Source organism: Conger conger, chromosome 1, assembly GCF_963514075.1.
Source record: "Conger conger chromosome 1, fConCon1.1, whole genome shotgun sequence".
Taxonomy (NCBI): Eukaryota; Metazoa; Chordata; class Actinopteri; order Anguilliformes; family Congridae; genus Conger; species Conger conger.
The window spans coordinates 82,074,576-82,094,812 of NC_083760.1; the positions used below are offsets into that span (position 1 = coordinate 82,074,576).

Genomic DNA, 20,237 nt, shown 5'->3' on the forward strand with positions numbered 1-20,237 from the left:
GCTAATGAATAAACCAAGTTACAAAGACAGTAGTACCACTCCGCCTTCCGCTCTTTACTGGTCTGGGCTGACCAAGAATCTCCACAGTAGGGTCAACACATCTACCTTCGTTATCTGACTCCATTTAAGATATAATTTAGAAATTTGGGTTTGAAACATACGCAAACCTCGGGAGTGATTACACTCGACTCTTACCTGCGCCACCATTACTCAATATATGCTCCAGGGTTTAGCATTAATTGCTGAAATCTCAGTTCGGCGGAGAACTCAGAGGCTGAGGGTCCAGCCAACACAATACATGCAAAACACTGGCATGATAGTTGCGAGCCCAGGTTGGCGTGCATTTACAGGGCTCCTTAGAGCTAATTTGACATGAACCAGTATCGTAACGCTCATGGGTTCCCTTCGCACCAAATTACAAGAGCCATGCACCACCAATCCTTTAATGGGCCGAATTTGACGGCCCATCAGCTTAGAACTACCACAAATGTACCAAGCCGCTGATCAGTCGGTCTTTAGTCACCATTTCCCCCTGAGTATTCAGTTGTAATTTAGGCTGAAAAAGGTACAAGATGAATTAGAGTCATGGAGATCACGCAAGTTACAAACAAAATAGTTTATTTGCAAACAGGTAGGTTATTAGCTTTAGAATACCAATAGTCAATTACAAAATACACAAATTAAGAATAGAGATAGAGTAAATAATCATACCTAGCCTGCTTTGGCTACACACAAACACAGAGTATAGAATATGCCGTGTGGAAAGCCGATTGCAATCTTCCTGATACTTACATATACGTACAATATGCTGTGTGGGAAGTCGAATACGATCTTCCGCTGCTACACATACATACATACATACACAAGACATGTTGTGTGGGAAGTCGAATGCGATCTTCCCAGATCGGTCTGTCTCCCTTGCTTTTATGCCAAATCATACGTTTGAAACCAGGCGGCAGTGCCATAAATAAATCTGGAGGGGTGGTCAAATCTGGAATTTAGACCCCCACCCTTGGGGGTTGTGAAGTAGGGAAAATTAGATGATTCCCAGAGAGGACGTTTTGGTTTTGAGTTACTGAAACTATGGTTTATTAAACTCCATTTGCTATGAAATGTATCTCATCCGATTCCTTGATTTTACTGGATCACATCCATACCAAACAGATTACCCTTATGTTTTATTATGTTGCAGTTATCATGAAACTTCCCTCCTGATTATCCATTTTGCATGCAATTCCTGTAACTATTACATTTAATACATTTTATTACTTAATGCAATAATACAACGATCACATGGACAATGTTTTCAAGGTTTTACCCGGTCTATTTACTATCTCAATAGCAGTTTTGAATATTTAATCTAGGAGAGCAGTCACCAGTGTAATGACAGCAGTGCCCAAATGAGGGCACTGTGGGAGTGCCGGAGCCTTTCCCATAGGAGGTGCCCTGGTGGTGGGTCTTGTGACCTCTCAACTAAAACACTCCTTTGGCGCCGATGGCCTGAAACTCCCCAAAGGTAGTCCAAACAGTATTCCTTTGACACGTACCCTAAGCCCCATCTCTCGGGTTGCCCACCCAAGGCAACCCTTGTGGGTTGAGGTGTGCTCTGTAAGGAGCGGATCAGATGTCGGATGGTCGGGGGGGGGGGATTATCATGAAGCATCTTTATGCCATCTCCAGTATTCCTGTGCTCTAACCCTGTAAGGAATATGAGAGAAGGGGGGCTCCCCAGGGGGCCCAAGAAGGCTCCTCTAGGAATCCTTCTCTAACTCTCCCCCACAGGCATATGTGCCAAAAAGGTGGGGGCTAACAATGCATGCTCCGGGAGGGGAAAGTCAGCAAGCTGACCAGCGCATGACACCAAATGTTACTTATGACTGGTTTACAATGAAATCCTAATTTGTTGTACTTTTGTTTTATCCAAAAATTATTTCTTACCTGTAGAAGAATCTATACAGCTCATTTTAGAATCTCTCTTATTCAGTGTAGCTTACACAGCTTGATTGTTTTACTTACAATTAATTTATACCACTGGATATTTTACTGAATCAGTTCAGGTTAGGTACCTTGCTGAAGGCAATTACAGCACACTTTATAACACAGTTCAGTTGTCTAGCAATGGTCTAAATTAGAACTGATTCTAATATAATATTTTAAATATTTCATCATTATAATCAAAGCCTAATTTCACAAATAAATGCCATTTTAAGTTGTTTAATGTGTGTTATTTTTTTAATTCTGTTGCTTGTACTGGCAGCAGGCAACCACCCACCGCCCTGGAGTGTACAGTAATGAACTGTACAGAACAAAGGCCTACAAACCGGTGTGCTTCTGAAACCTATCAGATAAATAGTGACAGAAAGGATGCGGTTTGCTTCAGTCTGTTTGTGTTTGCTTTTCACCCACAAAAACCAGCCATACAAAGGATGTTTGTGTTGATTTGGGTTTTGACTTGGGGCCAAACTTGGTCTGGCATTCGAGAATGAAGAAGAAGAAGAAGAAGAAGAAAAAGTACTACTACTAGTAGTAGTAGTAGTAGTAGTAGCAGCAACAGTAGTAATAGTAGTTACAGTAATAACAGTAGTAGTAGTTGTAGTAGAAGTAGTAGCAGTAGTAGTAATAGCAGTAGTAGTAGCAGTAGTAGTAGTAATAGTAGTAGCAGTAGCAGTAGTAGTAGTAGTAATAGCAGTAGTAGTAGGAGTAGTAGTAGCAGTAGCAGTAGTAGTAGTAGCAGTAGTAGCAGCAGTAGTAGCCGTAGTAGTAGCAGTAGCAGTAGCAGTAGTAGCAGTAGCAGCAGTAGCAGTAGCAGTAGTAGTAGTAGTAGTAGTAGTGATAGTAAAAGGCACCTCATGTCCAAACCTGATCTATTAATCCGTCAAATTTTGACGTTTTACATATTATTCCATGTCAATGGAGCATAATAGTAAGAGACAGTTGCCTGTGAATCTGGGAATATTAGAAAGCATTAATTTGGTGGAGTACAGTCCGTAACTTCCGAGTGAAAAGGACTTTCCCCAGAACAGCTTTATAAGGACATATCAGTGCCTGATTGGCTAATGGAGTCAAATGCCCCACCATGTGATACTGGTAGAATAATGAGTAAGAGGCTTTTAATTTGTAATAAATCAGTGATGCATGACAGGCTAAATCTAGACTGCATTAAATGGAGTCGGCCGTAATGCATGTATTGCCACCAAAATAAATCACATATAGAAGTGGATTACACGAATGTGTAAAAAATTTGACTTTAAACTGTTGACCCTTTTTCAGGAAAATAGTTTCTTTTATTATTTGTATTATTTATTTTTGACACACTTATGCACAGGTTCAGATGAATGGAAGGTTTTAAAAGCTGTCTTTTCACTTCCAGCCCACAGCCCTGTGTACCTTTTTGTACTCTTGTCACCTCTGTTTTCTCGTTTCCTGTTGTTTAGGTTGGCCCCATGGTCGTGTACTCCTGCCTGTTATGTGTTTTCATGTCACAGTGGTTGATCAGTTGCAGGGAATAATATGTGATCTATTGTGGATAACCCATTTAATATGGGACTATTGGAAACTGGTTGCCATTTGCCTCCAGCATTAAGCTGGCATTTCGATGTTGTCATTTTGACAGTCAGTGTATATCAGTACTGATGTGAATTAAGAGTAACTAAGCTGACTAGAGCTGAGGACCGCTGGTGAAAGCACTGTTTGAACCCTGACGTTTGAGCTAGTGGCTAAATCCACCAACACTGCTCTTGTTATGATAACAATTTTTCTCCATATTATGTAGATGTGTGTTCACACATGTGCTGGGTTATAACACTGTTATCAGTCTGTTCACAGTCTCTGGATTTGGTAGAGGCGCAGTTTTTCAGTTTCATAAAAAAAGTCAAAGTTTTAGCTTTGTCACAGGGGTGCTGGGGGATTTTGTAAAAGTGCTGTTCGCTCCTTGGACTTTCGGTGGCTTGACACCTCTCAGTGACGCTCTGCAGACACTGTGCCCCCATTGGAGCACACAGGATGCAGCACTGAGAGGAAACGCCAGACCACAACGAGTGAGGGCCTCGCTAATCACTCTGCACACACACACACACACACACACACACACACACACACACACACACACACATATATATATATATATATATATATAAATACATATACAAACGCACACATACTCTACACATACATCTGCATACACATACACACAAATACACACAAACACACACAGGACTCATGCATGCAAACATACATGCACACACATTTGCTCATGCACACTCAACACAAACACACACACACACTTTGTTGGCTGACTTCAACCCATGTATTTCCTAACCTTGCTGCCTCACATGTGTAACCCAGGGGCATTGTACTGGGGGGGTAGGTGGGGACGATTCCAAAAAATATGCTACAATTTATTTTGTCGCATATAGAATTCTGCCAGAATTACTGAAATGATTCTTAATCCGTTGTTGGTTAAGCGTTACTTTAAAGAGTAATCTTATCATAAATTCGGTCAACCTTCCAGTGTGCCCACTATAAGTAAATGCTCAGTGGTTTAGCCCACTATGGTCTGTCATGCCACTATCTGAGTTGACCGAAGTTTGATTGCCACCAAACTGTTTTTCAGTGATACGGGGAGATAGGATAACAGGAAATATATTATAAAATATTAGCTATTTAGTTTACTTTCTTAATTGCTGTTTCCTAGCCTCTTCGATTATATCCCAAATAATAATTTCATATTGTGCTAGTTAATGGAAATCTGTTTGTTATTTAATTTGGATTTCATGTCTAACGTTAGCGTTTTCTGCCAGCTGATATAGCAGCAAAACGTGTTCTAGGTTGCAGCTAGAAAGCTGCTAAAACAGTTTAATGCTAGATGCAGACAAATGCACAGTCAAAGTAATACACCAAGAAACCATTGTCCTCACCAGGAGCTTTGATTATCTCTTGTTGCTAATGTTAGCAACCAAATTAGTTTTTATATCCCAAATATCTTTTCATAGAGCTTACTGTCATTCCATCACTTCCTGTTTCACTAGAGTATAACAGTTAGGTAACAAGCATGAAAAATCCCTTCAACCATCAATAATAAAATGGCATAAGACCTATGGAATAGTTGCACTCTTGACAGAAAGAGGAAGTAAGTGCATAGTATCCCCACGGACAGTAAAGCAAATGGTGAGGGAGGCCATAAGCAACCCAGGCATCGCAGTTTGGTTGTGTCTTGGGGTCACCGAGTCGAAGAAAATATATACAATGGCACTTCCATACCAACTCTTTGGAAGGGTGGCACAAAGACTTACTGAACACAAAACCAAGCATCTTGAGTATGCCAAACCTCATTGGAGTTCATGTATTATTTTAATTTGGATAAAATATTCTTTCAGATTTAATTTAACTGTGGATATTCAGGGGTCTTAATGATATTAATAATATAATGTTACATTTATTTACAGATATTTAGCTGACGCTGTAATCCAAAATGATTTACAGTTGATTCGATGAAGCAGGGGACAATCCCCCCTGGAACAATGCCTTGCTTAACCCTTAGTGTAGTCTGAACATTCTTTATACGTCTCGTGTCCTAAGGGACAAAAATGACCCTTCACTAAACCCATGAAATAAAGCAGCTTAATTGAATTTTAAACCCCAAATCCCAGTCATGTACTGTAGCCACTAGGCGACAGGCTGTCCCAGTCATGTACCATAGCCACTAGGCTACAGGCTGTCCGCTATATTGGGGAAAGACTATAATAGATGAACGCCGATAACATGTGAGCAGGCTTGCCTAGGAGAACTGATTTCTAGCATTGCCGCTGGTTTTTGAAATGAGATATCATCAGCTGATTTATGATGAGGGGCCGAGGACAGGCTTTGTCTATGACTCAAACAGTATGTGGGGTTCAGCGCAGTGTGTACGCTCCAGTGCAGATTAACAGCAGCGTGTGAGATACAGTACAGTGTGTACCTGCTATGCAAAACCAGCTGTACGTCTGGCACTGTCGAAATAGATGAACACTAAGCTTTTTTTATCTCTTCTTTTTCAGTGCAAAAACCACTCACGCATTCCATCAGAACATACTGTTCATTCCGCCCGGTAACCACACTGCTGCTCATAACCCACCAACCAATCGCTCTCGCTCTCTCTCTCTCTCTCTCTCTCTCTCTCTCTCTCTTCTTTTATACTTTCTCTCTCGCCTGCTCTCTCTACCATAGAACTGCTCTGAACTGATGCCTCACTAAATATGACTAAAAACAACAATAACTTATGAATGTAGTTCATTAATGTAATGTAGCTTTTAATTTAAGAATGTATTTACATGCAATTTTATTATATTAAGGTATTATATGGTTGGATGAAAAAAACAGTGCATCTTGCACATTGCCACAAGTAGCAATCATGCCAATATGGATAAGAAACACATTTCAGACAGTCATTTCTATGTGCTTGATTGTATCTAATAGAAAGTGCAATTTGAATCAGTTCAGACAATAAAGCTTTAAGTTGCAAATCAATTTTAATTCAAAATTCAAAGTTCTAGAACTCCAATGTCTTCAGTTATCAGTAGTGATTGCTGCATCAGCATGTGGAATTTCAGTTGAGAACCCAGAAATCACACATTTGTGATCCTACATTTCTCATTACTTAGCTCAGCAGGGGGTGGAGCTGGACTGGCAGGAGGAAGTGACATCATATTACCTGAGGAAGTGACCGCGTGTCTCTGCAGTCCTTGGGTGTCCATTACCTCCCTGTGGCAGTACAGGCAGAAGAAGACCCTGTCTGCAGCTCCGTCATGCTTCCTGAACCAGAGACAAACACAGGTTGCTTTATTGGCATGACAGAACATTACATTTTTCATTTTTCATTTCATTTTTCATATATATATATATATATATATACACACACACAGTTGTGTTCAAATAAATAGCAGTGCCTTAAAAATATATATTTTTTAATAGCTTTTAGTTCAATATTTTAAAATGTAGTGGACACATTACACATTCAATTCCAAATCAAAGTATTAGCAATCAAGTCTGCATTATTCTTTTACAGGAAGGAAAGAAAAGGAATATTAATCTGCATATTAAATTACAGACTGTATAAACTGAAGAAATTTTTCAAGATTGAACTTCAAGATTTACTGTACTGTGGCTTGAATTCAGTACCCGGGGGTCGTCTGTCGACGACCACTAGACCCGAAAAGAACAACTCTCATCAGTCCACAGAATGTTACGCCATTTCTATATATATATATATATATATATATATATATACATTCTGCTGCTGAATATGGACAGTTGGAAAACAGGAAACTATGGCCAATAAACCAAAATTAAACAGAGTTTAACATTTTTGTACAATATGTCCTGACCACAGTATCATTAGTACATATTCAACAGCCTTTTGATGGTGTGATGATACCAGCTAATGATGGTTCCACAAAAGTCTGTCTATTATATTAATATACATTTGTGTGAGCATTACAAACTTATTTAGAAAATGTTTGACACAATGATATGTGACAGAATGCTCAGAGTGCTTTCAGGTTACATGGACACAGCAAAATGCCCAATGTAAGTTCAACTGCGATAGAGTGAATATGGTCCCTACTTAATTAACAATGAGAATTTTGTTCACATCACAAAATAAGCAACAGGAATTATATTTTGATTTTGTACCAGTGACTAGCCAAATGTTTAAATGCAAGCTTCAACTTCAGTCAAAATGTTCATAAGTATTGTATACTATAAAATATAAAAGTCTAAAAATTCATATTTTTTGGAGGATCATAGCACTAATGACATGCAATTCACTACAGCTCTCCATGCAGATGGCAAAAATGGCTAATGTACATCCACACAAAGCACACATATTACAGTCAATATAAGCACACATATTACAGTCAGATATCACCAGAATAAGAACCATCACTGGTCATGGAAGAGTAAAGGTGAGTTTTTCATGCTTGCTCACTCTTTAATATTAATGTGGAACTGGGATGTAGAGTGGTAAGGCTTTCCTTTGTTGTGGCTACAGTTGATTAAAGGTCTCACTGAGTTCCTAAGTAAATTCCTTTAGTTTATATGTTTTTACTCCCATGTAAAGACAGCATAGGTGTGTCCAAAGTTTCCCCTTGTGTGGGCCACAAAAAGCGAGCAAAGCTGAGATGGTGGGAGAGATCGAGAGAGACCCAGAGAGATAGAAACAGATAAGGACACAGAGAGACAGCGAGACAGGGAGCTCATGCAAATAGCGTTGAGGTCCACTGTGAATCTCAGCTGTGTGAGAATGTCCTGATTCTGCCTGAAAACATGGGGGACAGATGAACAGTGTATACAGAAATGAGACGGGATGGGGGAAATATGAAAATGTGAATGGGCTGCCTTGTGTCACAAGGTTAAAAGAGGTGGGGGGCGTTCAGGTAGCGTCTAAGAACGAGAGCGAAACAGAATGTTCAGAGCAGTGGGTGGACCTCCGTGCCTTTCATGTGCCTGGTGGCTAGGGAGGGGAGAATCGCAGGGGATCCCCCACACCACCTCACCGGCTCACTTTAAAAATCGCTCCCCATCAATCGCTGCTCTCTTTCTCGCTACCGTCTGCATGGCCTTCTCTGCGCCAGCGCTTCAGTACGGTTAAGGAGTGGGGCGGGGACAGACCGGAGGTCTAATCTGTGTCGCACTGCAGATTACCGCAGCGCGGTGACCCGGTAAATGACGTCAAAACCAAGCTCTGTAACGAGTGACGGCGCACAATGAAACCTGACTGGATGAGATTTGACAAATAAAACAAGTCTGCGGCTAGACTGCGTTCCAGTCCTACCTTCCTTACGGTGATAGCAATGTAGCAGTGTAAAAATAACAAAGCCTCACCTCTCTGCTCTGTCCACCACGGCGTCCATCAGTACGGCGTCCACTGACGCCTTCCTTCCCAGGGGGCCATGCTTCATGGAAGCGGCCAACTTCTGCGGCGCTTGCAGGAAGCTGTGGTGGAACGGGTGGAGCAGCCTGGCGTAGCTGAAAATGGAGTCGTGGACTTGGGGGAGGGCCTGCGGAGGACAGAGGGGGTACCCGGGTATGGAGAAGGGGAAGGTGTAGGCCAGTAAGGGACTGGAGGCCTGGATGGGGCGGACGGCCGGCCGGGTCACTCCCTCACTCCACCCCAGTTTGGAGGGCCTGGGGGAGGGGGCGGAGGCGCTGGCGATGACGCTGACTCTGTGCAGTGTGCGTGGAGAGTCGTCGGGCTCACACTCTCTGCTGGGGGAGGGGTCGTATGGGGGGGAGTCAGCGAGGTCAGCACTGCCAGGCGACGGCTCCGGGGAGGGCTCCGGGGATCGGGGTTCCTCCCCGGCCGTGCCCGACGACCTCCGTGCGTCCCGTCCACCGCCTGCCTCGGGATCCTCCATCTTCAGCCAGGCCAGGCACTGCCTCCCCAGCTCCTCCATCTCCAGCACCCGGGCGGCCCCCAGGAGCTCCGGCAGGTCATCCATGGGGACCTCCAGCGCCTGGGCGTAGGCGTAGTCCAGAACCTGGCGGAAGGTGCGGGCGGAGAGGAGGGGCACGGTGCAGTGTAGGCGGCGGCGAGCGTCGCGGCCGTCCTGGGCGACGGTCAACTGACGCTCCAGCGTCCTGCTGGCGCAGGCCAGCACCAGGCTGTGCGCGGGGAACTCCTGTCCGTCCACCGTCACCGTGGCGTCGCAGAGAGCGCCGGCACGGTGCAGCTCGCCCGCGCGGCGCAGGAAGGACGAGTACAGCGGGTTACGCAGCTGGGCGGACATCTTAGAACCTTTGCGGTGCCCGGGGAACACAGCTGGGGAAGAGGCGTGAGCTGGGGTCAAAGGTCGGGGCACAGATCTCCATCCAACCTGAGTCAGGCAGAGAAACTTACATCGGTGCTACATTCACAATTCCCATTCACAAAAGAGTAGTCCATCCGTCCATTATCTGGCCTGCTTTAGGCTAATGCTTCTGAGACAGTGTCTTGTGACAAAGTGTCTCCTGACAGAACTTTGCCCAAGGACATTTAGCTTTTGTAGTTTAGAAACAATGCAAGCAACCAGCATCTCCTCAAACCGGTCCATTTTGCTAACTAGCCATGTAAACAATATGTCTTCATTCAGAAAAAAAAGTAGGCTATTAGTATACTAATATCCTTCCCATGGCAAAGTTCTGTGTTCTTTTCAGTCAACCAATCACGGCTGTGCGACACTTCTGTGACCTTACAAAAATCTGCAAGTAGGGGACACCCATTGTCAACGTTCAGAGGGTTAGGTTTGATTTCAAAAGTGTTGAATGCTGCAGGACACTGTCATAAATTAGCCGGGTGGGTGTGAGGGGGAGGGGGGGTTGTAGCCTATCCCAGTATGCATTGGGTGAGAAGATGGAATAGACCCTGGACAGTTTGTAAATTCATCGCAGGGCACACACGCAATTATGAATCGACAAAAGAGAAAAATAACATCAATATAATAATCTACAATGAGTAAATGTTTCACTTTATCACTTATACATAACACTGAAATACTGTACTATTCTCTGATTTCTACTATTTACCTGCTTTTATGATCAGTGCCCTCAGGAAAGGATCTTTTAGGCCAAAATTCAAGAAAGGTCCCATCAGATGGCAGAGTTCCGAGATAAACAGGCTTTTATTTTGAACTTGACCCATGCTTGCACCGCGCCCCACCGCTCAGTGCTAAACCAGTGAGAGAGCTGTGCTGGTGAACCCAACAGGGAATGTTCTAATCACTTTCATCAATTCAGTGTTTTATGCCTTAATAATGCACAATGCACCTTGCCATCACTAATGCAGGTCAGGAGACAATGTTTTGTATTCTTCCTCTTTTACTCTGGACTTGTACTTACTCAATATGTCAGACTGAGCATGAAACGTCCTGTTTTATTTAATATATTACCGAATGTACAGTAAAGCAAGTAGACATAATGGCTGTTGATTTTCATTCCACTAATTTGCTTATCCTCTTAAGGGGATTTCCGCTGCAGAAATTCTCCCATTAAAAGGAAATAAATTGAAGAATTCAGAGTGTCTGAAAAGACAAGGACCTAATTTTAATATTCCCACACCAGAAGCTCTTCCTATACCCACTCGGTTTCCCATTGTTAACCTTTGAATATGTTTGATCTTTTGTGGTAGGAAGATGCTGATGAGGGTAGTGACAATAACATTTTTTTCACTTCTATCTGGGTGGTAGATCAGCTATAATGGAAATTAAACATGTTGAAGATGGAAAAACTGAACTGATTTTAACTGATAACTTTAGTTCAACTGAACAGCTTGGCCCGGCATGTTTTAGGCTGAAATTTATATATTTGAACATGTCATGTCATGTATCTTTTTGAATGATGAGATCTCCTTATAAAACCCTGTGGGATTTATTGTGTGCCAGTGGTTTATAGTCAGATCTGTATTGTACATTTTGGCCGTGCACACTATATGTGGATTTGAAGTCAGAAGAGGGACACTTATGTTTGAAAGAACATCGTACTTATGGTGAAATATTCTTGTTGATTTTGCATTCCTGCATCCATGGTTAAGGACAAAGGAATCACTGAATCCAGCTAAGGAACAAAACAGCACCGGAAATCATTTATCTTTTGCAACAAGGGTAGTTCTCACAAGCTCAGAGAGATGGGTCTTCAAAGATTCTGATTGGAGAGTGGTCAAAAGCCCATTTTGATCACTAATCTAAAAAAAATACGGACAACTGAGAAGACAACTGAGAAGTTTTATCCTTGCGAAAGGAAGGTGGACAAAGTACTAAAAACAAAAACCTGCTCACAATAATTTCAACACCTAACTTTTGGGAAAGAAAATAATTACTTTTTGGTAAATGGTAAATATTATTACTGCAAAAAAATATTTTGTTTGAAAACTGCTGTGTGTTTTGTTCTTAAACTAAAGCAATTGTTTTCTTTAAATAATAGAGTTTCATTTCAAAATGTGATTAAATAGTGATTGAATATTGCTCCCTGAAAAAATGAATGCACAAAAAAAAGAACCCTCACGGGCCGAGACTCAAGGCATTCATGCATTCATTCATTCTTTCAGGGTGCAATATTCAATCACTATGGTAACAGGATATACCATTTGAAAGCGGTAAAATTTACGGTTCTATATATATATGATCTATTTTAAGATGCCAATGCTTTAGCGGCAACAGTTTGTTGTTTTGTAACATGTGGGTGCTAAAACACCTTCTCTGCTTTTTGGAAATCCACATACTACAAGAAATACGGTAATGTCAGTGTCCTTTTCACTACAAGGGTCCAGCGGCCCAAATGCATAGTAGTTTCTCATTCTAAAAATGTGCTACCTTGGAGAAACATTGATAGAATGTCCATTGTTTAGTTTTTCTGGAGCAATTATCATTGTTGTCCGTCCATTGTTGTATACTTCTCGAAAAGTACTTGTACGTGGAAATGTTATTGTGTACATTTTGTCTCGAGCAGCACCCCCATTTCATGTGTAAGAAAATTCTGTATAACTTCAGCTCATCAAAGAACCAAATACGGGAATGTTATAGAGGTGACAACTAAAAAGCATTTTAGTAATGAAATGATGTTTCCAATGGTGTATAATTTGTTAGGCTTGCATAAACCAACACAGCAAGAAAACTGTACCATTTTAAATATGCACGCAGAGTCTGTTGCATTGTGGCAAAAACAGTTCTTGAGATTTCATACCAAAAAAGGTTGATGTTTTATGGGAAAATGTCTTCCTTTGGAGGAGTTCCAATGAATCTCTTATCTGAGTGAATTCTGAGGAAGACAGTGAAAACACCATTGACCACACAATTGAGGGCATTTTCAGTGACGGGACCCCGTTTTATATTGTGAGCATTTAAATACACATTATACATTATACATTCTAAAAATATTTTGGAATATGTTTCACTTGTTGATGGGGGTTAGATATTTGATAAAAACTTCAATCAAGTGGCCTCAACAAAAAAGGAAAAACCCTTTTTTTCAGGTGTTGGGTAGTTCAGTAAGCAAAATGCAGTCTTTTAGACCTCATAAGACCCTTAACATCATTTGGTTTCCATGTGTCATTTTGGAGTCTGCCTAGACATAGATGCAGACAATGCAGAATGCTTATTTTTGGTGATATTGTCATCACATTTGAAAGAAGATTTGTCTAGTGTTGTGACTTGGCTCCATTGTGTTTCTAAGCGTACCAGCCACAGCTACAACAATCTGTACCCAGTCAAATACAGAAAATCTTTTCAGTGAGAAAAAAAACTTCTACTTTCACTGTGTGAGCTTCTGTAACAAGCCCCAACCCTTACCTTTCAGAAGAGACCAGGATTATGCCTACCGTCAAAAGGGTTGAAGAATAGTAACTTTTATTTTGGGTATGTGGTATGTCATTTTTAAGCTTGTGCCAAGAAAAGGGTCTGAATGCAAAAATCCAAAAGATAATAATAGAGATTATATTGTCACATATTGATTGATGGAGCTATCAGGTTCTGGATATATAATATATCCCACAGTCACAGGTACATGAATTGTACTTTTATTACAAACCAATTTTGTACATTTATGAAATGTAGCACTTTAGCCCTATTTATGAGTAACAAAAAATAGCCTTTTTCTGAAAACACCAAAAATGGATACACTGTACAGTGTTTTTCAATGAAACCCTTTTTGCGTAAAAACATTCCAAATTAAATGTGTCAGGTCTTTCTTGTGCATTTTTTTATTTTACTGTGGAAGAATCAAGAGCATCAGTATTTCATTAAGAGATTGACTTACAAATGATTTTTTCTTCACAAACAACTCAGCACTGCCTGATATACAGTACCGTAATTTCAACTTTTGCCTGGACAAGCATGCACGCTACAATCATGTGTGTGGTAACTCAAAGGCCTGGTAAGAGTTCATAATCTTGTCCTTAAATTAAATTAAGTCAGAGACATACAAGTCTGATTTACACGGAGAAGGGAAGCTTTTTTTAAAACTCTGGTTACAGGTGCACACACATAGAGAAGCCACAAACCTCTTGAAAATACGAAACCGTGACTAATGCCAAGAGTAGTCATGCATCGTAACGGAATGTTGTAATAACAACAACAGTATGTTGTACACTGTATAGAAGTGCTAAGTGTTAAGACGTGTATACAACCAGGTGGACCTGGTCCAGGTACCAAGCTTGAGATGGAATCTAGCTGGAACCACCTTCTGATCCACCTAGATACGATCTGGAATGAGTCTGTTGTCTGTACTCCACCAAGCTAGCTTGCCCACTAACTGGACACCATCTTGCCATAATGGCTGCTAGCTCAACAAGCTTGTTCCCAGCTTGACCATCTTGAAACCTGCTGCACCATCTTGAAACCAGTATGGACTTGGTTTCAGCCAAAATTTCCACCCAGGGAAGTGCCCACAGTGACATTTTGCTGTCTATGATGGGTAAGGAATTTATATTACTACAGTCTATACTGAACATAATAAATACTATTACAGTTAGACTTCAGGGGCCTGGGAACATAATGGAAAAATTAAACTGGAAATATAATGCTTTGGCCTGTATTGAGATATAATTTCAGCAATTCAGAGGGCGTAGCAGATGCATGACTAGTCAGGCAATATTGTTCTGTATGGGGTGTGCCTTTAGTCCCTCTGTTCTACCAGTGGGTTTCAACGGCCCTGCCGAGGTGTCCATCAAAAATGTAAAGTCATGTCATTTGGAGACGTAATGCTGCTTAGATGATCCGCTACGTTGGAATTGTTTGACCAAAATTTGAATATTGTACGATACTGACTAAAATCGGAAGTCTGATATAATGCTCTCTCTCTCTGTCTCTCTTTCTATCTCACTGTGCATTGCAAGTAGAAATGCGGAAGGCAATGCTGACGCACGAAAACACCTCCTTCATCTGACGATGATGGCAGTTCGACGGAAAGTAGAAATGACAATATTTTTCGGCATTATTACTGGAACTTAGGCTCATGCATTTACACACACACACACGCACACACACACACATGCATACACACATATTGTACACACACACACACACACACACACCACACGCATATACACATGCATACTTGCATACTTGTAAGTCGCTTTGGATTAAAAGCGTCTGCCAAATGACTAAAATGTAAAATGTAAATGTAAATGCATACACACACATATTGTACACACACACACACACACACCACACGCATATACACATGCATACACACACATATTGTACACACACACACACACACACACACACACAGAAGCAATCACAAACCCCATTGTAGTGAGGGGATAAATTTGTGGTTATTTCCATAAATGCAGTTCTCACCCATTGAGATAATTGTAGATCATCCATCTCATTAAGGAAAAGTAGGTAGCTGATGCCATGCACAGTTTCATCCACCTTTCTGTGGTATCTCATGAGTGCTACCACATAAATAGTGACCTAATAGTTAATTTTGTTGTGAGCACGCCCGTGATTGGATAACCCCCGGTTCAAAGAGGGGATCATCAGGCAGCCAGACAAATCTAGATAGTCGGTTAATCACCATTCTCCAGCGTGGTGTTTCCCAACTGGTGTGCTGTCAGGTGAGCTCAGGTAAATGTCAATATTCTTTAAAAAATGTCAATGTTTTTTGAAAAAACACACAGTAACAATAGCTATGGTGTGATGATTCTTGGAATAATAAATCTAGCACAATCTGTGTATAGAGAATGGTTGGTATTTAATAATAAGTGGACACTCAAGTGAAATAAATTGTTCGTTTTTGTTGACTAAATCTACTTAAATTTTTGTTGACTAAAACTAGACTAAAATGAATAAAATGAATAAAATGAATAAAATGAATAAAATTAATAAAATATGACCAAATACAATTTTGTTTGAAGACTATGACTAAAACTAATACAACATTTGTTGTCAAAATTAACACTGCTACTGTACACGCCTGATATCATTATGCGCAAAAGTTACGTCTGGAAATCTAGACACTGCCTGGACCATAGTCCTTTCTGCACAAGCTACAGATGGATGTTCAAACTGTACCACTAATTCAGTGCAGTTTGTCGAATGTGTTTTCGCTCCAACAATTTTTTTTTCTTTCTGAAATATATCTGAGGATGAAAATGACAATCATAGCCTTGAGAGTTATGAGGCGAAACCGACAAACCTGCAAGCTCTGTCTTCGTCGCTGTGGGGGCCCTGAACACCCTTCTAGGTGCTGGCTGGCTGTGGACGAGGAACCCAAAGCTGTGGTTTCACCAATTTTTCACTGGCAGTGAAGTGGGCCCCCCTATCTATTCAGCCACAGAGTGCTGCCAGCATGGCGTTTATATTTACAGCCGGAACCATGGCAAAAATGTGGATAATAGGTTCCTCCCAGCCTACAGCCAACCAGCGGCCTACAACAGACCTGCACGGGTTGCTTAATTCAATGTGCTGGGTGTGCTCCCGATTAAATCTTCCTCTCTCTTCTTCTTTCTCATATGTGTGACCTCAGTCTCCAGTTCCCACCATTCGCAGACGGACGTGATCGCATCTCTAAACTGCACAATTTCCGTATTTACTAAAATCAATAAAAACATTCTCACACCCACCCTTCTACACTTACGATTTCATTATATGAAATTGATTTAGACATATTGTGAATAACATAAACATGTTAAAAAGACCTGACTTGTGTGATTGTCTTTTTTACTGATGTGCTTTAATGCTGCAGGTTTCAAGAGATCACTGACAAAAACCCGCAAGGGTGAGGTGAGCAAAAGAATGATGTCTTCATGTGCGATTCACGAGGGATGATGACTGGAGCTTCTGCGATAACACCTCAGACCGGCTGGAGGAACATGACCGTGAAATCATGAGCATTTCTTTTCATGTAATAGCCTGAATAAAGTAACCGCACATGATAGTGGCTTCTCACCGTGTCAAGTTTGCAGAAGTAGAAACTCTCTTCAAAGTGCTGTCAATCAGTAGCTCACACACGCTAGAGAAGTCAATATGATGTGTAATGATCATAAACAGAATGGCCTGTGTTTTACCACAAATTTCACTCATAAATATTTGCTGGGGTTCATTTCTTTCAGCCTGCCGAGTTTAAGGACAAGTAGCTTGTAAAAAGCAATGTCCATCATGCTTAGTTATTTTTATTGCATTTTTAAAATAAAGATGTATCATATATTATAAATTGTTTCTCATATTTCGGGCGATGCAAGAAAGCAGTGCTATTGCCACCGACTGTGTTTTAATGCAGTATCTTGAAATGACTGTTTACAGTTAATACAGTTATTACAGGTCCAGATCAGCATTTATAATTTCTGGATTATTAACTCTATGATTAAACCTAAAATTAATTGTGAAGCGGCATCTGTCATGTTGTTAAATATTGGGACGGTTTCACAAACACAGATTAAGTTTAGTCCTGGATTAAATTTTTGTATTTATTCTAAGATTTATTCTAAGTTTTATCTATGAAACTGGCTCATAATAGCTTTGATAATGACTTATAATGTCATTTTTGTGCACAGATTTACATGTTGCCCAACTAAGTGCTCACATTAATATCTTCTGTCCTCTTTGAAAGTCAAGACATACAAGGAGATTTGATTAGCTCCCATCGAAATCTGCATCATTGAGACTTATCAAAATGTAAAATGAAATAACACCGGTGACCAAGTTACTTTTCATTCATATATATCTTTCTCTCATATACTAGGCTTGAGTTTTGTCCAATTTTAGTCAACAATTTATTTAAATCTCAAATAAGATACACATAATAAATTATAATATCAGAGAAAACCCTTGATCATTTTTTCCCCGCTGCCATACGTGACTAAGCTAAGTTACAGTGGTTTCTGAGGCTGAAAACTTGCTTCAAGACACAAATGTTGCCAAGTATTGCAGAAATGCATATCATAGCATTCTTAATGATTCAGCCAATACATTCCAGAACTGCATTCTTCACATAAAATATGCATGCATTGGCATCAATATTAATTAGAGAAAGCATTTTATTTGAATTTTGTTTTCTGGCCAGTTGAATGTCTCGCGCTCAGGCTAATGTTTATTAAACGTGCGACCGCTTAAACTGGCTTGAAAAAGACTGAAAACAGTAAGGTTCATTGGACACTCATGGGTTGATTGATATGATTTAAAATATATATGGTTGGAGAATCCTATGAATATTTAAAAATGGTCCTTTCTCCGCATAAAGTCCAAAGTCTACTTAGGTCCGAGACAGATATTCAGTTTTAATGCTACAAATTGAATTTGGAATGCAATTTCTCTGTAACACATTTTCTAAGTTATTCAAAACCAGCTTTCAATTCCATAACATATGAAGATAGAACTTAAAGCAGTACATTATATGGTCCGTACAGTCTGTGTTCATGTACTGTGCTGTGTTGCAAGTGTGAAAGGTATCAGTGGTTACATGCGTTCATGTCAGACCTGACCTTTGGCAAGGTTAGATATTGGGTTTGTCGAAAGCTTTGGTGTTACATTTAAATAACTTTTTTTAACACTGTATCTAGGCCATGGTGGAAAAAAAATCGACCTATTCTGCTGGTGTTTCCTGACTAAATTAACCTTATCTCAAAATCTACAACCCAGAAGCAACCTTTGATGTTTTTCAATTTCATACACTTCCATATCAGTGTAATGTGCTGTTGCATGCATATTATATTTGCATACAATTAATACTTTTGTCTTCAATCAATAGCATGTTTACATTTTTAAATGCTTCCAAAAAAAAGCTTAAATGTATAAAGTAGTTTTTATAGTAGTAGTTTTTAAAATAGTTAGTCTGTGGGCAACATTAGAGTCTCCTGTCATGCAACATACAACTTTCTTAACAAAATAGTTTATAATTATCAACCTCACGCAATGTTTTTGGATTCGGGAATCCAAATTGAATCTCATCACTTGCATCAAGACTGATTTAAATTTAGATATTACAAATACCTCAGGTTGTTATATTCCATTCTGAGTTTACTGTAAGCAGAAAGAACACAGTAGCACTGAAATATATTATACAGACGTTTTTTCTTTACAGAATATCTCATGGCTTCTATTTAGCAGATTCTGCAACACATGACTGCCAAGAACATTTAAAAAAATGTAAAAGTAATTTATAGCCAAAGCAAAGCAAGAGACCAAAGGCCCTGCATTTCATTGCACTGCTTGAATAACCTCAGGCATTTGTTACAGCATTGTTATTCTTAAGCTTCAGTTCCTCCCAGAGATCCCCTGAACCACCTTTCACCGATGGACTGAAGAAAGTGACAGAAATTCACGGGGAAGGATCAAACAGACCCTGAGCCCTAGTCAGACGACCTTCCAGGAACTGTCTGCCGGCCGTTTTTCACCCCAGTCAATGCAGACAACAGTGTGTTCATTACAGTGATGGTGCAGTGTTGATATCCTCAACATCGTGGAACTAAAGCACTTCATTAAGCCTGCCAAAAACCACGCAAGCAAACAAGCTTTACTTTTAGTCCAGCTTAGGCCTCAATGGCACCACCATCAGCGGTTATCCTCAACACGATTTTGCCAATCTATAATGATGTGCACTAGTGTGTGAGCTATTGCATTAATAATTGCATTACAAACTAGCATTGAGAAGCGACTGTCAGGATGAGGGCATAAACCTTTTGCGTTTGTTTGCTGAAGTGGAAAATCTCACAGTGACACATGTTACCCGTGCTTTCAAAATCGCAAAATTGACAAGAACGGGCTCCCAGTTTCTTTGAAAACTAAAATGAGCTTGTTGGTGAAGAAATTTGAAGCCTGCGTCTGAAACCACAGGCAGATGAGCTAGACTGAGGTAGAGAGAGAGAGAGAGAGAGCGGGAGGGAGAGAGAAAGAGAGAAGATTACAGAGAGAGAGAACTGAAGTAGCGCTACTTGAAAAAGAGAAGCAGCCCGTAGAGATGAGAGGATGGATCTGTATAATGCTAGACTCACCAGTTCACGAGTGACTCAGCCTGCTCTCCGTCCTGAGAGCTCAAGAGACACGTGTTGTGGCTTTGCTTCAAATGACATCGATCTCTGAGCCTCAGTGTAGGTAAGAGACATATGAAGCCCCTCCCCTAAAATACATCTGCCCCTGCATTGGTCTGTCACAGTCTCCATTGTTACATGAGATTGGTTCAAAGAATCTCTGCCAAATCCTAAAGCTCTAGAAGTTTTCAGGTGAAATGTCTAAAGTGTGTGAATTGCACCTGATTATGTAAGTATGTTTATTATTCTTTTCAGAAAGGGA

At 40.6% G+C, this 20,237-nt stretch overlaps 1 protein-coding gene across 1 annotated transcript in view; it reads right to left on the reverse strand.

Annotated features, from left to right (window-relative positions):
• The window catches only part of zbtb32 (zinc finger and BTB domain containing 32), a 22,672-nt gene extending 2,666 nt beyond the window's left edge, over window positions 1-20,006 (reverse strand). Inside the window, exons 1-3 of the mRNA XM_061219871.1 lie at window positions 19,940-20,006; window positions 8,860-9,851; window positions 6,689-6,789 (exon numbers count right to left, since the gene is read on the reverse strand). Coding sequence (XP_061075855.1) covers window positions 6,689-6,789; window positions 8,860-9,764 — 1,006 coding nt within the window. The 5' untranslated portion in view covers window positions 9,765-9,851; window positions 19,940-20,006. The remainder of the gene's footprint in view (window positions 1-6,688; window positions 6,790-8,859; window positions 9,852-19,939) is intronic.
• Window positions 20,007-20,237: the final 231 nt, after the last annotated feature.